Source organism: Antedon bifida, chromosome 1, assembly GCF_963402885.1.
Source record: "Antedon bifida chromosome 1, ecAntBifi1.1, whole genome shotgun sequence".
Taxonomy (NCBI): Eukaryota; Metazoa; Echinodermata; class Crinoidea; order Comatulida; family Antedonidae; genus Antedon; species Antedon bifida.
The window spans coordinates 29,519,198-29,534,435 of NC_136226.1; the positions used below are offsets into that span (position 1 = coordinate 29,519,198).

Genomic DNA, 15,238 nt, shown 5'->3' on the forward strand with positions numbered 1-15,238 from the left:
GTACATAATTATTTAAATGTGAAATATTTTATAGGAAACGTAGGCTGCGTCTGTGTCTTTTATTTTATATGCAACAAATTACGTAAAACAATTTATTTATAAACATTCAGTTTACTATTATATACATAGTATTACAATGAACATTGATTCTAAGCCTGGAAAGGCAATCCCATCATTATATCCATTATAAAATTGCATCATATCACCACTATATGTCGTAAATGATGACGTACGTGTACGTGCGTGTGTGTATTCGTCGTACGTCCGTGTACGTATTATTCCGTGCCTCTTCACTGTCTTGTTTAATTTAAAATTAAATAAACACCCGATATGAGGATATTTATTAGGCATGATAATTAGAATGTTCTATAACCAAAAGGGTTGAAAAGAATTTCTTCAGTAAAATGATCATTGTGCTGTTGAATAAAAGGCGACTCGCCATCTGAAACATTCTCTGAAACCAATCGGAGCTGCGCCTTCTGGTATCTGTTTCCTCACAGCTGCTACGTCTTTCTGCTGACCGTCGGGGATTCCCCTTTTAAAAAAACACGCACACGATACTGTACGATGGTTATTCCATGGTCAAAATGTAGCGTTTTGAATTTTACAAAAATACCTGCATGTAAAACAATCATATCGGTGATGAAATTTTTTTTTTCTTTCTTCATTTTGAAAAGTCATTATAAAATTAAGACACATAACTTGTCAATAAATGCAAAATGATCAATAAGTAGCCTATAACACTCATTGTCTTACAACACTGTTATTGTTTTAACTACTGTAAATCTATACGAAGGCCTACTACACATTTATTATATTATCCTAAAAATGAGCTGGTATCCACGCGTAGGTTGAAGAAAGATTCGTAATAGTGGCTCTGGTAACTAATTTTAAAATCATATTAAATTAACATTTTCGAAACTATAAATCAGGGATAATCTTTTTAGAACTTTCAAACAAGGGACTATTTCTTTAATGATTTTTAAAAAGCACATCACTCCATTAAAACCTGTAAAATAAAAATTAAAACACAAATTATGTATATAATAGGATAAACATTATAATGTATATACGACATTTACTTTAGCGCGACCAAAGTAACAACGCAATCGATATCAAACGCAACCGACTACAGCGTACTACAAGCGGCGGCGCTTCATAATCATACCGAAATAAAACCGTGGGCGACTTTGCGATGGGGCGACTTTGCGTTGGGGCGACTTTGCGTTGGGGCGACTTTGTAATGGGGCGACTTTGCGATGGGGCGACTGTGCCGGGGCGACTTTGTTTTGGGGCGACTTTGCGATGGGGCGACTTTGTATTGGGCGACTTTGTATGAGGCGACTTTGCGATGGGGCGACTTGACTGGATCCCGTTACGACGCCGGTAACATACTTTATATTGTAGAATAGACATGTTCTTCATTTTTCAACATTGATTTATTTTGAAAGTCACCGACGACCGTTCAATAAAAGTACTGTACTAGAGTATCAAATGATATGTATGAGCAAAACTTTTATTATTACAGTATTTTTATTACGGTATACGGTACATTAATATTAATGAGGCGAATATTAATTAATGTACATATGTCATTCAAATACCGAATCCAACTAAAATCCATATGTCGCCCTCTGTTGTTTTATATTTTTTTTATCCATGTGGGCACCTGTGTGTACAAAATCACGTTGTTTATCTAAATAAAAAGGTTGTTAATTCGATAAGATCTTTACTTATTTTCAATATATCAGCATAATATAATATAGTATATTAGGCCAGTTTTAATTAAGATAGGTCTTGTTTTGTGTAGTACACAGTAGTTAGGCCTAGGCCTACGCTGGCTTTTGCACATTTCTTGTTTATTACAGCAGCAGCATTCCAGCCTGCTTCTGTCCTGTGCTGCTGCTAACTGTAACTATGGGGTATTCTAACTATGTAGTAGTAGGCCTAGCGGAATTTGAATGTAATCATTTAAATAATTAACGTCATAATATTTTAGACAAAATGGATGATCTTCCTGACTTAGATGATATAGATGAAGATAATACCTGGGATGACTTCGAAGATGAACCAATGAATTTGGAATCTCCGTGTTTGTTTTGTTCACGGATATTCCCATCGGCCGAACAAGTTCTACAGCATTGCAATGTAGTGCATTCATTTGATATCTTAACAGTACAGAAAAAATATGGTATGCTATGTGTACCAAAGAACTTATAACACAAGAATCTCCTGTTCGTCCGATGCGCGTAACAATTTCGAAAGGCATTGTGGGATAGAATAGAGCTAATGGGTGGCGCCATTTGTGAGCCATGGAGTAGGGCGCCTGCATCAAATTAGAAAGTCAAAAATCATAGAGAGGATCTGCTAATACTCTAGGGGGTAGAGTAATTGACTTCCTAGTTTGGAGGGGGCGCTGCTCCATACTGTGAAATGGCGTCGCCCAGTTTGACCTTTTAACCCTGTACTTCCGATACTGTGTTTTGAATGCAAATTGAAGAACAGGAGATTCTTGTGTTATAAGTTCTTTGTGCGTACTTATTAATATTATTATTTGTGTCGTACTGTAGGCCTACAAATAATTTTTATTTTTAACTGAAATCCATAACTTTTACTACTATTTATGCCTATACTATAATTAATATTTTTCATTGTTCCTGAACTAAAATATAATTATAAAAATAAATTCAATCTATTTAATTGTATTTAATTAATTACATTTTTAATTTAAATTATGAACAATTAGTAGAATTTGTAAAATTTAATACTGATTATTGTTTAACTTTTCTTAAACAGACCTTGATTGCATTTCGTACATAAAGATGATAAATTTCATCAGATTACAGGTATGTATTAAAACTGTCTCTAAAGCCCTGTCTACACCATCAAACTAGTTGGACAAAAAAATGTGATGTGCCCAAATATGGCAATGATATGCCCAAATGTGGTAGTGATATGACATCATCATATCTATGGGCACAGCACATTTTTTTGTCACATAAAATTTGATAGCTTTACATGAATTAAGTAGAGACACTCCTATAATTCAAGGGATACTTTCCAACCTCTTTTCAGGGACACTCCTATTCAAGGGACACTCCTATTCAGTGGACACTCCTATTCAGTGGACACTTTCCAATGAAACAAGGGCAGTATACATTTTAACACTACAGCCAACCTCTAAATTCATGAATCCCCCCTCCCCTTCCTCCTTTAAGCGGACACTTTGATCTGGAAGGTGTCCTCTTAATAGTAGTTCTTCTACTACAATATATAACTTAGCTCTTTATTCCATTTCTTAGAAACCAGAGCCAGTTAAATTTCAAGAGAATTATCCAATCGGTCAGCTTCCTTGGGCAGCAGATGAGTTTATGAAGCCTGTTCTTGACAATGATCTCATGCTTGTATATGGTAAGCAAAATGCCAAGCTATTTGAAACACAATACAGATAATTTAGGAGCTATTGTGATGTCATCAATACAGCGGTGAGTGGCCAAGCGGTTAGGACAGTGGAACCGTAATACCTTGCCATATTAACATCGGCAAGGGTTCGAGCCTCACTCACTCCATGGTTCTTGTGGTAGAACGAGTCTTCTCAGATAAGGACTATAAACTGTAGGTCCAGTGTACACACAGTCTACATCATGTAGATTTAAAATGTTCCCACTCTATAGAAATTATTTTATTAAAATTATGATCATCGAGCCTCACTCACTCCATGGTTCTTGTGGCAGAACAAGTCTTCTCAGATAAGGCCTATAAACTGTAGGTCCAGTGTACACACAGTCTACATCATGTAGATTTAAAATGTTCCCACTCTATAGAAATTATTTTATTAAAATTATGATCATCATAAATTGCTATATTTTTTTAAAGGAGGAAATGAACATTATTTTTGATTGATTGATCTAATTGATTCTTTTAGATATTGAGTCTATGGCTATAGAATGTATGACTACAGAATCCAACACAAATGGTAGTGTAAATGATGACATCAACGTAGATAAACTAGATAACAACAGCCTATTAAAGCGATTGAAGGATGCAGAACATCGTGCTGCTCAAGCTGAAGAGGCATTGGTTCAAGCACTTCAAGATCTTAACCTTGCTAGGTGAGTTGATCAACAATTTTTTGGTTTCAGAATTAATTAATTAATTTCCTGGATAAACAAACAAAATAGAATGTGTTTAGACCAAAGAGATTAGATAATAATTAACTAAAGTCTAATTTCCAATGTAATCAAAGTTGACTTGAAAGTTCTGTCTACACTATCAAACTAGTTTGACAAAAAAAAGTTTGATGTGCCCCAATATGGTAGTGATATGCCCAAATATGGTAGTGATATGACCATGTCCATATATAGGCACATCACATTTTTTTGTCACATAAAGTTTGATAGTATAGACAGAGCTTTATAGTTTAATAATAACTCTATGTTTTAACTGATTTGTTTTTTAGGTCGACTACAAAAAATTTATTTGAGACCAAAGATGTTCAGATAAATGTTGAAAATGGTGAAGAAGACCAATCATATTTCGATTCTTACGCACATTTTGGAATTCACCAAGAAATGTTGCAGGATAAAGTTCGCACAGAAAGTTATAGAGATTTTATTTATGACAACCAACACATATTTAAAGGAAAGGTATGAAATATTTGTTTAAAAAAATAACCATTATGACTGCACCATCTCAAGTATAACACTTTTCATAATTAAATTCTATTCATATATTGTTTGAAAGTTTGGCGAAATCAAAGTTTGATATAAAGTTTGCGGTACACCACATATATTAGTTCTGAAAAGAGTTTCTTGACGTTTCGATCAATATGCTTTGATTGTCCTTAGTGGTGAGAATGCAGAAAGTCCAGAAAACTAGGAATACAAGCGAAATAAAATAATTCTATTCTGTAGGTAGTGCTAGATGTGGGATGTGGTACCGGAATCCTGTCAATGTTTGCAGCAAAAGCGGGTGCGAAGCAGGTGATTGGAATTGACCAATCAGAAATCATATACCATGCAATGGATATAGTCAGGTACGACTTGCACAAGCAATATTGATAAATATATATATATATGAATTACAGAAGTTTATAGGCAATTTTTTTATTTTTGTTATACAATTTACAGTATTTAATCTTTGATCCACTTTTGAAAACTGAAAGTGTTAGCACGTAATTGTGTAAAAGACGGAAATAAATATAAAATTAAATTGAATATGTACTTTTTTATAGAGAAAATGGATTGGAGAATGTAGTAATGCTTATAAAAGGCAAGATGGAAGAGGTCAAGCTACCGGTCAAACAGGTCAATTTTGATTTATTATATCACACAAAACAGCAAATTACTCTGTAATGTCAATGCCCGGCCACTCCGTGTTGTGTGTAAAGAGTCATTTCATAAGGAATAACAGAGGCTCTATTTTATTACTGTTACCGCTCTCCTGTGTAAATTGGCCTTAAGATGACATATCAGTGCAGTTCTGGCCTTAAAGTCCTACTGTGTACAGGACATGTGGTTCCAGATGGCAGGTTGTAACTTTGAAGCTGCCTCTCTTTACGTATTCTTCTCATATTTTCAATATCTGTTTATTTCATGGTTTAAATCTTTTCTTTCAGCAATGCTTTTCAATATACTGTATTTTTAAGTCATTACCAACAAAATGTTTGTAGGTGCCATTAGTTTGCAAATTTAATAAAAGTAAAACTCCCAAGTTTGCAAGAAAAATGTTGTAAAGTTTGCTACTGTAGTGCAGACTATTTTACTAGGCTTTAAGTTAGTGTACTAGTACTAGTGTAAACTATAGGCTAGAACATTTATTATTATTATTATTCAAAGGTTTTTGTACCTTCATAATGATGGCTCAACATTTCAACTTGTTTAACTTTAGCCCTATTACAAATATGCATTGTGTGTGCATTGTATTTTCCTGTACATTGTTCATATATTATTGTATTACAATTTGTGTCATTTTCTATTTAGGTCGATATAATCATCTCAGAGTGGATGGGTTACTTTCTTCTCTTTGAGTCAATGTTGGATTCTGTTCTTTTTGCTCGTGACAAATATCTTCACCCAGATGGTACAGGTAATGTAATCTGAATTAACAACATATCCATAAAGTTTTTTTTTCAAACAATTCTTGTTTATTTTTAGCTTTAGCTCAGAATATAGTGTCTCCAGATGAAATTCAGTTACAATTTTTAGTTTTTAAAATAAACTTTAGGATATGGTCTTGTATAGTATTTTAAGGTATTATACCAATGAAATACAGTTTATAACTACATTAATACATAGTAGAGCTGTAGCTTGGTGGTTAATGTGCTTGCCTTCCAATCCCAAGGTCCAGGGTTCAATCCTGACCTACAAGGGTTGTAACTCACAACTCTTTCAACTTTACTCCCTATCCCTCAAATGAGACTTACTTTATAAGCATGATAAATTATTAAATAGTTTATCCATCCAGAGTTTGTGCTCGCTGTTGGATGCGTATGAAAATAAAATATTATAGGTATTTATTCATTAATAATTTTTATTCATTGCAGTCTACCCTGACCTATGTACACTACGTCTTGTTGCTATTGATGATCAAAAAAGTCATGATTCTAAAGTAGATTTTTGGAACGACGTTTACGGATTTAAAATGACGTGTATGAAATCATGCGTGCTGGAAGAAAGCAGCGTGGAATATGTAAAAAAGGATACGGTTATATCAACGCCTTGTATGGTGAAGGTGAGTGGCGCTTTTTGTTTGTGTTAAGACAGTTCTGTCTGCCGGGAATGTCACCTCATCATAGCGGTTTTTGAGATATCACAATTTCCATTTTTCGTTTAAAAAATGAAAAATTGAAATTGCGATATCTCGAACCCGCTAGTCCAATGAAGTTAAAATTTGAATTTTTAACTTAAAAATTATCCATGTACCAAATTTAACCAAAATTGGAGGAGGCTGGGCTTAACTGATTGGGTGATCTGAGATGGAATAACCTATAGCATATATTTTGCTTTGTGAACGAATGGTGCTGTGTTGTTTTGAAACACATTGCAATATTTTCTTGTGAATATATAAACACTCTCATCTCCTTAGGATGTACACATGGGTAGTGGAATAAACATACCTAATATTTTCAACAATTCCTTTTTTAATTTTCACTGTTTTTATTTTTTAACAGTGTGTAGATATTTGCAGTATCCATGTTAAAGATTTAGATTTTACTTCAAGTTTTAAACTGGAAATTCAACGAGACTCTAACTGCACAGTAGGTTATTTCTTTTATTTTTAAGCTCTGTCTACACTATCAAACTAGTTTGACAAAAAAAAACAACCGATAACATCTGCTTTCAGTGAGCAGCATCAAACCCCATGACTTCCTTTCACCATCAATTTTTGAGAACCTCTTTGATTGACATCGCACCTGTGCCACTTTGATCTCACCAGCCAGTCTCTTAACTGTCTTTTCATTGACATTGCCTGCTGCCACGTTGTGACTTAGTTCCAGAGCTTTAGAAAGTAAAGAATAGTACAGCATCGGTGTACAATAAAGTAAACAAATTTTAACTTCTCCTTTTCAGGCAATTGTTGGATATTTTGATGTTATTTTTGAAAAACACTGCAAGAAAACTGTAAGTTTGTAGGCCTACACTCTGTTACTGTATTACATTTAAAATTTGTAGTTACTTTCTCAATTCTTGTTCATTCTTTCTTATCTCCATTTACCGTAGCAAATTCATCTACTTCTGGTGAGCCTGTTTCTATTAGCTTCTGTCTAAACCTCAAACTGAATATTACCGTATATCCTCCTATATCCCAACCCCCTAGAACATTAAATTGGGCCGACTTTTGTGGGGTGCGACTATACCCAGGGATACCCTGGTTCAGAGAAAAAAAATTATTGGTAAGCATCTGAACTGGCTAGAGAGAGGCCTACATCAAGACCAAAAGTCAATACTGGGACTATACTTGGAGATATGCCTGTGAAATCAGACATAACCATAGGGGGTGGGATTAGACCCGAGAATTTACAGTATTTTATTTAATTTTGACATTTTCTATAGGTGATGTTCTCCTGCAGTCCTACTAGTGAGAGAACTCACTGGAAACAAACTGTGTTCATTTTACCTAAGCCAATACCACATAAAAAAGGCAAGTCATACTACAGTATATCTATAAAGATTTTTCTACAATATTACTATATTGGCAACAGATTTCTCCCTGAATTTTAGATGGACATGAAATAGTACAGTCGTTTTTTAATGTTCTATTGCATCGTAGAGTATCGTATTATTGAATTATTGAACACGAGAGGGCGTGTGGTGCAGTGTGTTGGACGTTGGATTACTGATCGTGAGATCATAGTTCGAATCCAACTCTCGTCGCATTGCTTGTATCCTTAGGAAAGATACTTACATTTGCCTCTCTCCACCCAGGTGTATAAAATGTGTACCGGTTAGATCAAGACACAACTTTGTGCTGATTACTAGCTGCATTATGGGAGTATGTTTCCATACGTGTTGACCCAATAATTGACCGGGGTAATAATGTGCAGTGCATTAATAGCTTGCTTATATGCGCTATATAAGAATGAACTATTATAATTAATATCATGTGACCCACAATCCTCCAATCAAATGATAAGGTTCCGCTTGATTGCATTGTAGAGCATCATAATTTGTTTTAAATTTATTTTTTGTTTTTAGGAGATGTCTTAAATGGAACCATAGAGTGTGCGAAGAATCCAAAAGACAAGAGAGCACTTATAATAAAACTGACAATAGATGGAGAAGCTTTTAATTACATTGTCCAATGAATTTGATTAAATTTAACGTTTCAACCAATGTATTTGATGTCTCTTGTATTCTGTACTTTGGAACTGTCTCTAGCCATGGTATAAATTATTGAAAATAAAGTTGTGAATATAACATCTCTTTATTTACTCTTTACTTCATTTATTGATAAATGATGCTTTTAATTTTTTATGAATCAATTTTTAAAACAAATAATTCTTTTTTGTAATATCAAAAGAGTTCAGTACAGTATGCCTTACTTATAAATAATATAATGTGTACCAATAAAATGGTATACAAACAAAATAATTTTTACATATAGTACATTTTTGCTTTTTAAAAATCTAAAACATTCTAAATAAAATACTTTTTTAAGCACTTTTTATTAATGTTATTTTTTTACTGAAATGTATGTTCAGATAACAGTTTCAAAAAGAAATTATCAAAAAAATGAAAGAAACTTTTGCATTCAATTTCCTCGGTCACTGGTTCCATTTTGAGAACAAGTTTACAACTACCATCTTCAGACACTTTCCTCAGATGCAACTGTAGGCTCATTGATCCAGACTTGAAATTGACATCGCCCATAAGCTCCTGTTCTTTTACCACTTTGGTAGTTACAGCACGTTCGAGCACAAAGATGTTTGACTTGTATTCTGGTGCCTTCATCAATACTCGTTTGTGTTTCCGTCGACCAATCCACATTGGGAACTTAGTCTTGCATACGTAAGTGATAAGAGGTTCGCCAGGAAGTGAAATTACAGATGAGGTAGCTGACTGAACATCCATGTCAATGGCATGAGAATCTGTGGAAGAGATGAAGGAAACATCTACAGAACATAGACTTGTGTCGGATGTCTGTGGATTTTCATCGCGTACTTCTCCACCATCCATCTTTAATTTCTTGGTTGGCAGAGACGAATCTTCTTCAAGGTGTCTTTTTAATGAACCATTTGAACTATTGATATTAACTTCCTCGACCTTGGGTTGATTATTCATGTCAAACATGTAGTCTTTTCCATCTGTAGACTCTACATGACAATCAAATTTCAAAACATCTTGTAACACTGTTTTATAAAACAGCATGACTTGATGAACCCATTCCGTGATGGCACCATCTCGATTGCCGTCCCATCTACTTTTAAACGCATCCGAGAATGTGCAATTACCGAAACCCACTTCTAAACAACCAGTAACCTCTGCTTTCAGTGAGTCACTAGTTCCTTCCTTCACCAGCAACATCAAACCCCATGACTTCTTTTCACCATCACATTTTGAGAACCTCTTTGACTGACATCGCACCTGTGCCACTTTGATCTCACCAGCCAGTCTCTTAACTGTCTTTTCATTGACATTGCCTGCCACATTGTGACATAGTTCCAGTGGATCTTGCACATTTAAACACCCACATCTGAAATCCTTTTCCAAACCTTCTGCTTCTGCCTGAAACCTTTCAATAGGCACTATCTTGCCCTTTCTTGGGCAAATTACATTCTTTGAAAAGTCCACTGCAGAATAGAACTTATAAAATCCAACCAACAGGTTATCTAAAAAGCAGTAAAATAAATTTGGATGTGTTGTAAAATTGCTTTAATGAACAATAATGGATAATTGTTAAATACCAAATGTAGTAGTGAGTGGCCGAGCGATTAAGACAATGGGAACCATAATTACGTAGCCATAACATTGGCAAGGGTTCAAGGCTCACTCGCTTCTCGGATAAGGACTATAAACCATAGGTCCAGTGTACACATCTGGCTCATGTGCACTTTAAAGAACCTAGTACATCTTTTGAGACGAGTATAGGGTTACCCCAGTGTACTAGTACACTGATCATGGCAGACCAGTCTTTGACTGAAGAGGTCGCCCAGTATAAATAAAATATTTCAATATTATATAAAAGCAATACATAATGTAGAATTGTCCTTCTTGCCATTGTCATTCATAGCTTATCAACGAATGTAAATATATATATTATATTTATACACATACCTAAAGAATTCTCTTTGGCGATGGATGTAACATTGTTGACGTCACAATTAAAGGTACAGTTCCAGCCATCAATAATACGTTCATCGCCGTCTTCTGGAAAAACAATAACAATCATCACAGATCCTACTCTCTCTAGTACCCATCCAATATGATTGTAGTCTTAAGCTCTGTCTACACTATCAAACTTTATGTGACAAAGAAATGTGATGTGCCCATATATGGACATGATGATGTCATATCACTACTATATTTGGGCACATCACACTTTTTTTTCAAACTACTACCAATTGTTCGAGTAATTTCATCATGCCATCTCACTTAAGGCCTTCCCACCCTAACCACCCTTTCTAGCCCTAACTCTAACCCAGAATCCTACATGACCTACATATTTGTCAAACCTTACCATTAGCAGCCTGTAGCTCTTCCACAGAGGGTAGCACTTTCACCTCTTCCATCTGAAGGTATGTAATCACTAGTAGAGTGAGTGCGTAGTTGGTAAGCTTCGGTCCAGCTCCAACATTGCCAGCAATCTGTTTCACTTTAGCCCACTGACGTATTGCAAATACCAACGGTCGTACAACTGGATTTAGCTTGCCGTAGAAAGCTAGAAGTTCAGTATTTCGCAATGCTAGTCTATAAATAAGATAATATACAAACAACAAAAATAACTTCTCGAATAGATGTTTGAACATTGCATATAACAAGAATTAATGCACATATACGAATAATGCACTCGCATGTACGAATAATGCACTCGCATATACGAATAATGCACTCGCATATACGAATAATGCACTCGCATATACGAATAATGCACTCGCATATACGAATAATGCACTCGCATATACGAATAATGCACTCGCATATACGAATAATGAACTCTTTATGTATCATGTGACCAACAATCCTCCAATCAAATGATAAGGATCTACTTGATTGTGTTGTAGAATACCAGAAATCATTCCTGCACACATGCAATTCAAATGTTTACCCTATTTAAAAATTATGGCAATTTACAGTGCTATGAGCAGAATTCTGAATAGAAAATTTGCTTAAAATAAATATGTGACGCAATACCTGTTGTTGATTGAAATATCACACGAGAGACCTGATTGAGAATGACTGAATTTCACAACTGGTTTTCGGGCTAATGGAATCCCTCGAACATTTTTCATTCCTGGTACCAGTTGACGTATTATCTTGCAAATGATTTCCATGGTAACACTATCATCACTATCATCAATATCCATCATCTCACTCTCATCAAAGTCTTTTAGGTTTTTCTTATCTATTTTCTCAACAATCTAGTGGATATAAACATTTGTTAATGATGTTATACATACATGTTTTGAAAACATTAATCATATCACATCTGAACTAAGATATTTAAAAATATATTATAATACCAGAAAACATTTTGTATTATTTATATAAATAAAGCTCTGTCTACACTATCAAACCTTATGTGAAAATGTGATGTGCCCATAGGGACGATGATGTCATATCACTACCATATTTGGACATATTACTACCATATTTTGGCATATCACTACCATATTTGGGCACATCACACTTTTTTTGTCAAACAACAAACCTCATCTTCTGCATCTGGTGTTGAGAACTCGTACATGAGATTTCTGCTATCTATCGTTAAATTTAGGTCCAGGTCACAACCTTTGACCCCATAACTATTGACTGATGATCCATATGGAGCAACAGCAGCATATGGCATGAATTCTTGGAAGACACTCTGGAGTAATCGGCAGACTAAATAGCGAAGATTTACATCATCTGGTGACAGCTGTAACTGTGCCATTAGACCATGCATTTGCTCTGTCACCTACACAAGATTAAGAATTGGATTAACATTGATTCAATAAGATTAAGAATTGGATCAACATTGTAAGATAAATGGGACAGAAGCTTTGTGTATTAGGGTGTGATGTGAAAATTTAAGAATGGGATTAACATTGATTCAACAAAATTAAGAATGGGATTAACATTGATTCAATAAGATTAAGAATTGGATTAACATTGTTTTAACAAGATAAAGAATGGGACTGCTAAGAAAGAAGCTGTGTGTATTAGGGGTGATGTTAAAATTTAAACATTTAAAGCCCCCTTCCCTACGTTTTTTAGATCTAATTTAAGATCACAAACTATATTTAATGTAAAAATAATACTATATGGTCCTATTGCGATAACTTTTTTCGTCTTTAAACGGTTAAAAATGTGAAAAATAAGTCGATTCTAATAATTATAGCGGCCCGCTATAAATCCCAAAATGCATTGCGCGCGGATTGATATTTTTGTTTTTCACCTGTAATTCGCCCACTTTTCGATCGATCGTGAGGCCAAAACAAATGGAAGACTCCTAAATTTTCAGCGAAAATACCGGGTTTTCCCCAATTTGTATCAACGGAGTCTGGCAAAAATAGAAAGACAATTAATGCAGCAACTATACAACGTCAGGCTAGGTATATAGCTAGCGTACGATGTTCGTACGTTACCGATGTTTACCAGCTAGGCCTACAAAACTAAGCCTAGCTAGGCTAGGCCTAAGACCGTCCACGAGCGGTCGATCGCCGCGAGCTACTTAGGTAGTGCATTGTTTCTCACTTTTTATCATAATTTACCATAAAACGTACATTTAAGACAAGGAATGACATGGTTTAATGTTTTTAAAGTGATATATATGTATTATTTTCCAAAAAACGTCCAAAATTGCAGGGAAGGGGTCTTTAAGAATGGGATTAACATTGATTCAACAAGATTAAGAATGAGATTAACATTGATTCAATAAGATTAAGAAATGGAGTAACATTGTTTAAAACGATAAAGAATGGGACTGATGTGTATTAGGGTAAAAATACAGTTAGTAGTTTGGTATGGTAAGACATCGCCTATGAAAACTCCGGAAATTTAAACACATTGGAGCGTCTGATGGACACTAGATAGACTTAAGGTAGAAACTAGGTAGACACTTACATTGTCCAAAGCTACAAGCGATTCAACGACTCCTTCATCGACCTGACCTCTTGTGTTTTTCTTCTTACTTGGTTGTTTTTGTTTCCCCATTACCGGTTTCCATTCTCGTTGTTTTACATTTACCTTTCTACCGCCAATGGTATGTTTCTTGGTTGCTAGAGCTTGTTCTACAACTTCTTCAGATTGAAATTCAACAATAGCATACCGATGCTGAAATGAAATATTTTCTGTGTAAACGATTATGAATTAAAAAATTGTAAAGATATATTGTCCCCCTAAAAAAAATTTTTTTTAAATTTGTTTGACATAATAGTTATTCACTTTGACCAAAAACTGGATAAAAAAAAAAAAATTTTCCTGAAAAAAATGTAATTTAAAGCAATAAATACCTAAATTGTCTGTTAGACAATGGTTTGTTGTTAAAATTAACCGTTTCTTTTGTCTTTTTATAAGTGAAATAATTATTTCTGCTGATTTTTTTTTATACAGAAGTGAATAACTTTATTAAAACTGCAGAATGGCCTATTCAAAATCTGATTGTATAAACTTTATTTTTCATGTTTTGGGGGACAATACATCTTTAAATGAATATTAAATGAGTTCAAACAATACAGTAATAATGATTACAATCTATAAAGCACATCCTTAATAAATTTATATTTATAAAGTGCTCAATGAGCTAGACATAGACTGTGGACAAACGTTTACCTTTTCTTTATCCAAGATAACTCTTTCAACTGACCCAACCTTCATAAAATAATCTGTAATTTCAATTTCTGACATGCTCTTCACAAGATTACCAACAAATATACTTTTCTTTGCTTGGGTTTGCCTCATTTTTGTTACTTCTTCAACTTTCTGGTGTTTTCTACCCTTCATATGTTCTTCCATTGCTTTCTCTGTGGAAAAACGTTTACCATGTTATCTCATCCTAGTCTTTAGGAACTTTAGACCCTCTAGGCCCTATACAACTAGCTGGAGGTCTGGAGGCTGGTGGGCCTACCAAGCTACTACTGTACTACTACTACTATAGGCCTACTAGTAGTAGGCAGGCTTAGCCTAGGCCATATAAAATAAACCTAAAATTACCTTACCTGAAATTAAAGTTAAATTACAGATATCACAATGAAATTTGTTGCTTGATGCCATCTTCGTTTATGGAACTTTACTAACAATAAAGTAGTTTTGTATGTTTTTACTGCACACGTCTCTCGACGTACGACGGACGTATAACATATAGTTTGTCAGTGGCATGCCTGACTGAGTTTAATAAAGGCTATTTACACTCATCGTCAACACATTTACTGTTTAACTTTAAATTATTTGAAAAACATAGATTTCTCCTTTTTACAGTTATACATTATAAGAAAATACCAGCCTATCATTTTTAAATAAACAATTTTTACAACTAGGCGTATTTCTTTATGGTCATTAAGAAAAATGCTAGGCCTATATCTAATGATCGGGTAAATAGA

General features: G+C 34.5%; 2 protein-coding genes across 3 annotated transcripts; one reads left to right on the forward strand and one right to left on the reverse strand.

The window, feature by feature from the left end:
* Nucleotides 1–1,664: 1,664 nt before the first annotated feature.
* Nucleotides 1,665–8,921, forward strand: LOC144848856 (protein arginine N-methyltransferase 3-like). Its single transcript, XM_078705797.1, has 14 exons — nucleotides 1,665–1,708; nucleotides 2,000–2,191; nucleotides 2,797–2,846; nucleotides 3,303–3,411; nucleotides 3,926–4,112; nucleotides 4,460–4,646; nucleotides 4,914–5,035; nucleotides 5,234–5,306; nucleotides 5,982–6,087; nucleotides 6,545–6,732; nucleotides 7,172–7,258; nucleotides 7,572–7,622; nucleotides 8,055–8,142; nucleotides 8,697–8,921. Exons 2-14 carry the CDS (start codon nucleotides 2,005–2,007, stop codon nucleotides 8,804–8,806), a joined length of 1,545 nt encoding a protein of 514 aa, XP_078561923.1. The 5' UTR covers nucleotides 1,665–1,708; nucleotides 2,000–2,004; the 3' UTR covers nucleotides 8,807–8,921.
* Nucleotides 8,922–9,033: 112 nt separating this feature from the next.
* LOC144848845 (speckle targeted PIP5K1A-regulated poly(A) polymerase-like) lies at nucleotides 9,034–14,994 on the reverse strand. Of its 2 annotated transcripts, none has more exons than XM_078705785.1 (8): nucleotides 14,858–14,994; nucleotides 14,472–14,662; nucleotides 13,764–13,973; nucleotides 12,370–12,615; nucleotides 11,853–12,079; nucleotides 11,179–11,408; nucleotides 10,776–10,865; nucleotides 9,034–10,330 (listed from the first exon to the last, which is right to left on the reverse strand). In XM_078705785.1, exons 1-8 carry the CDS (start codon nucleotides 14,910–14,912, stop codon nucleotides 9,183–9,185), a joined length of 2,397 nt encoding a protein of 798 aa, XP_078561911.1. In that variant the 5' UTR covers nucleotides 14,913–14,994; the 3' UTR covers nucleotides 9,034–9,182. The 2 variants fall into 2 exon arrangements, with proteins under 2 accessions (XP_078561911.1, XP_078561902.1); XM_078705776.1 differs by having other exon boundaries at nucleotides 10,776–10,868.
* Nucleotides 14,995–15,238: the final 244 nt, after the last annotated feature.

Coding starts and splice junctions, on each gene's coding strand:
- LOC144848856 (XM_078705797.1), top strand. CDS start 2,005: ATGGATGATCTTCCTGACTTAGATGATATAGATGAAGATAATACCTGG. Junction 2,192..2,796: donor AACAGTACAGAAAAAATATG/GTATGCTATGTG, acceptor TTTCTTAAACAG/ACCTTGATTGCATTTCGTAC. Junction 6,733..7,171: donor CAACGCCTTGTATGGTGAAG/GTGAGTGGCGCT, acceptor ATTTTTTAACAG/TGTGTAGATATTTGCAGTAT.
- LOC144848845 (XM_078705776.1), bottom strand. CDS start 14,912: ATGGCATCAAGCAACAAATTTCATTGTGATATCTGTAATTTAACTTTA. Junction 12,616..13,763: donor CGCTTGTAGCTTTGGACAAT/GTAAGTGTCTAC, acceptor AATCTTGTGTAG/GTGACAGAGCAAATGCATGG. Junction 10,869..11,178: donor AGAGCTACAGGCTGCTAATG/GTAAGGTTTGAC, acceptor TTGTTTTTCCAG/AAGACGGCGATGAACGTATT.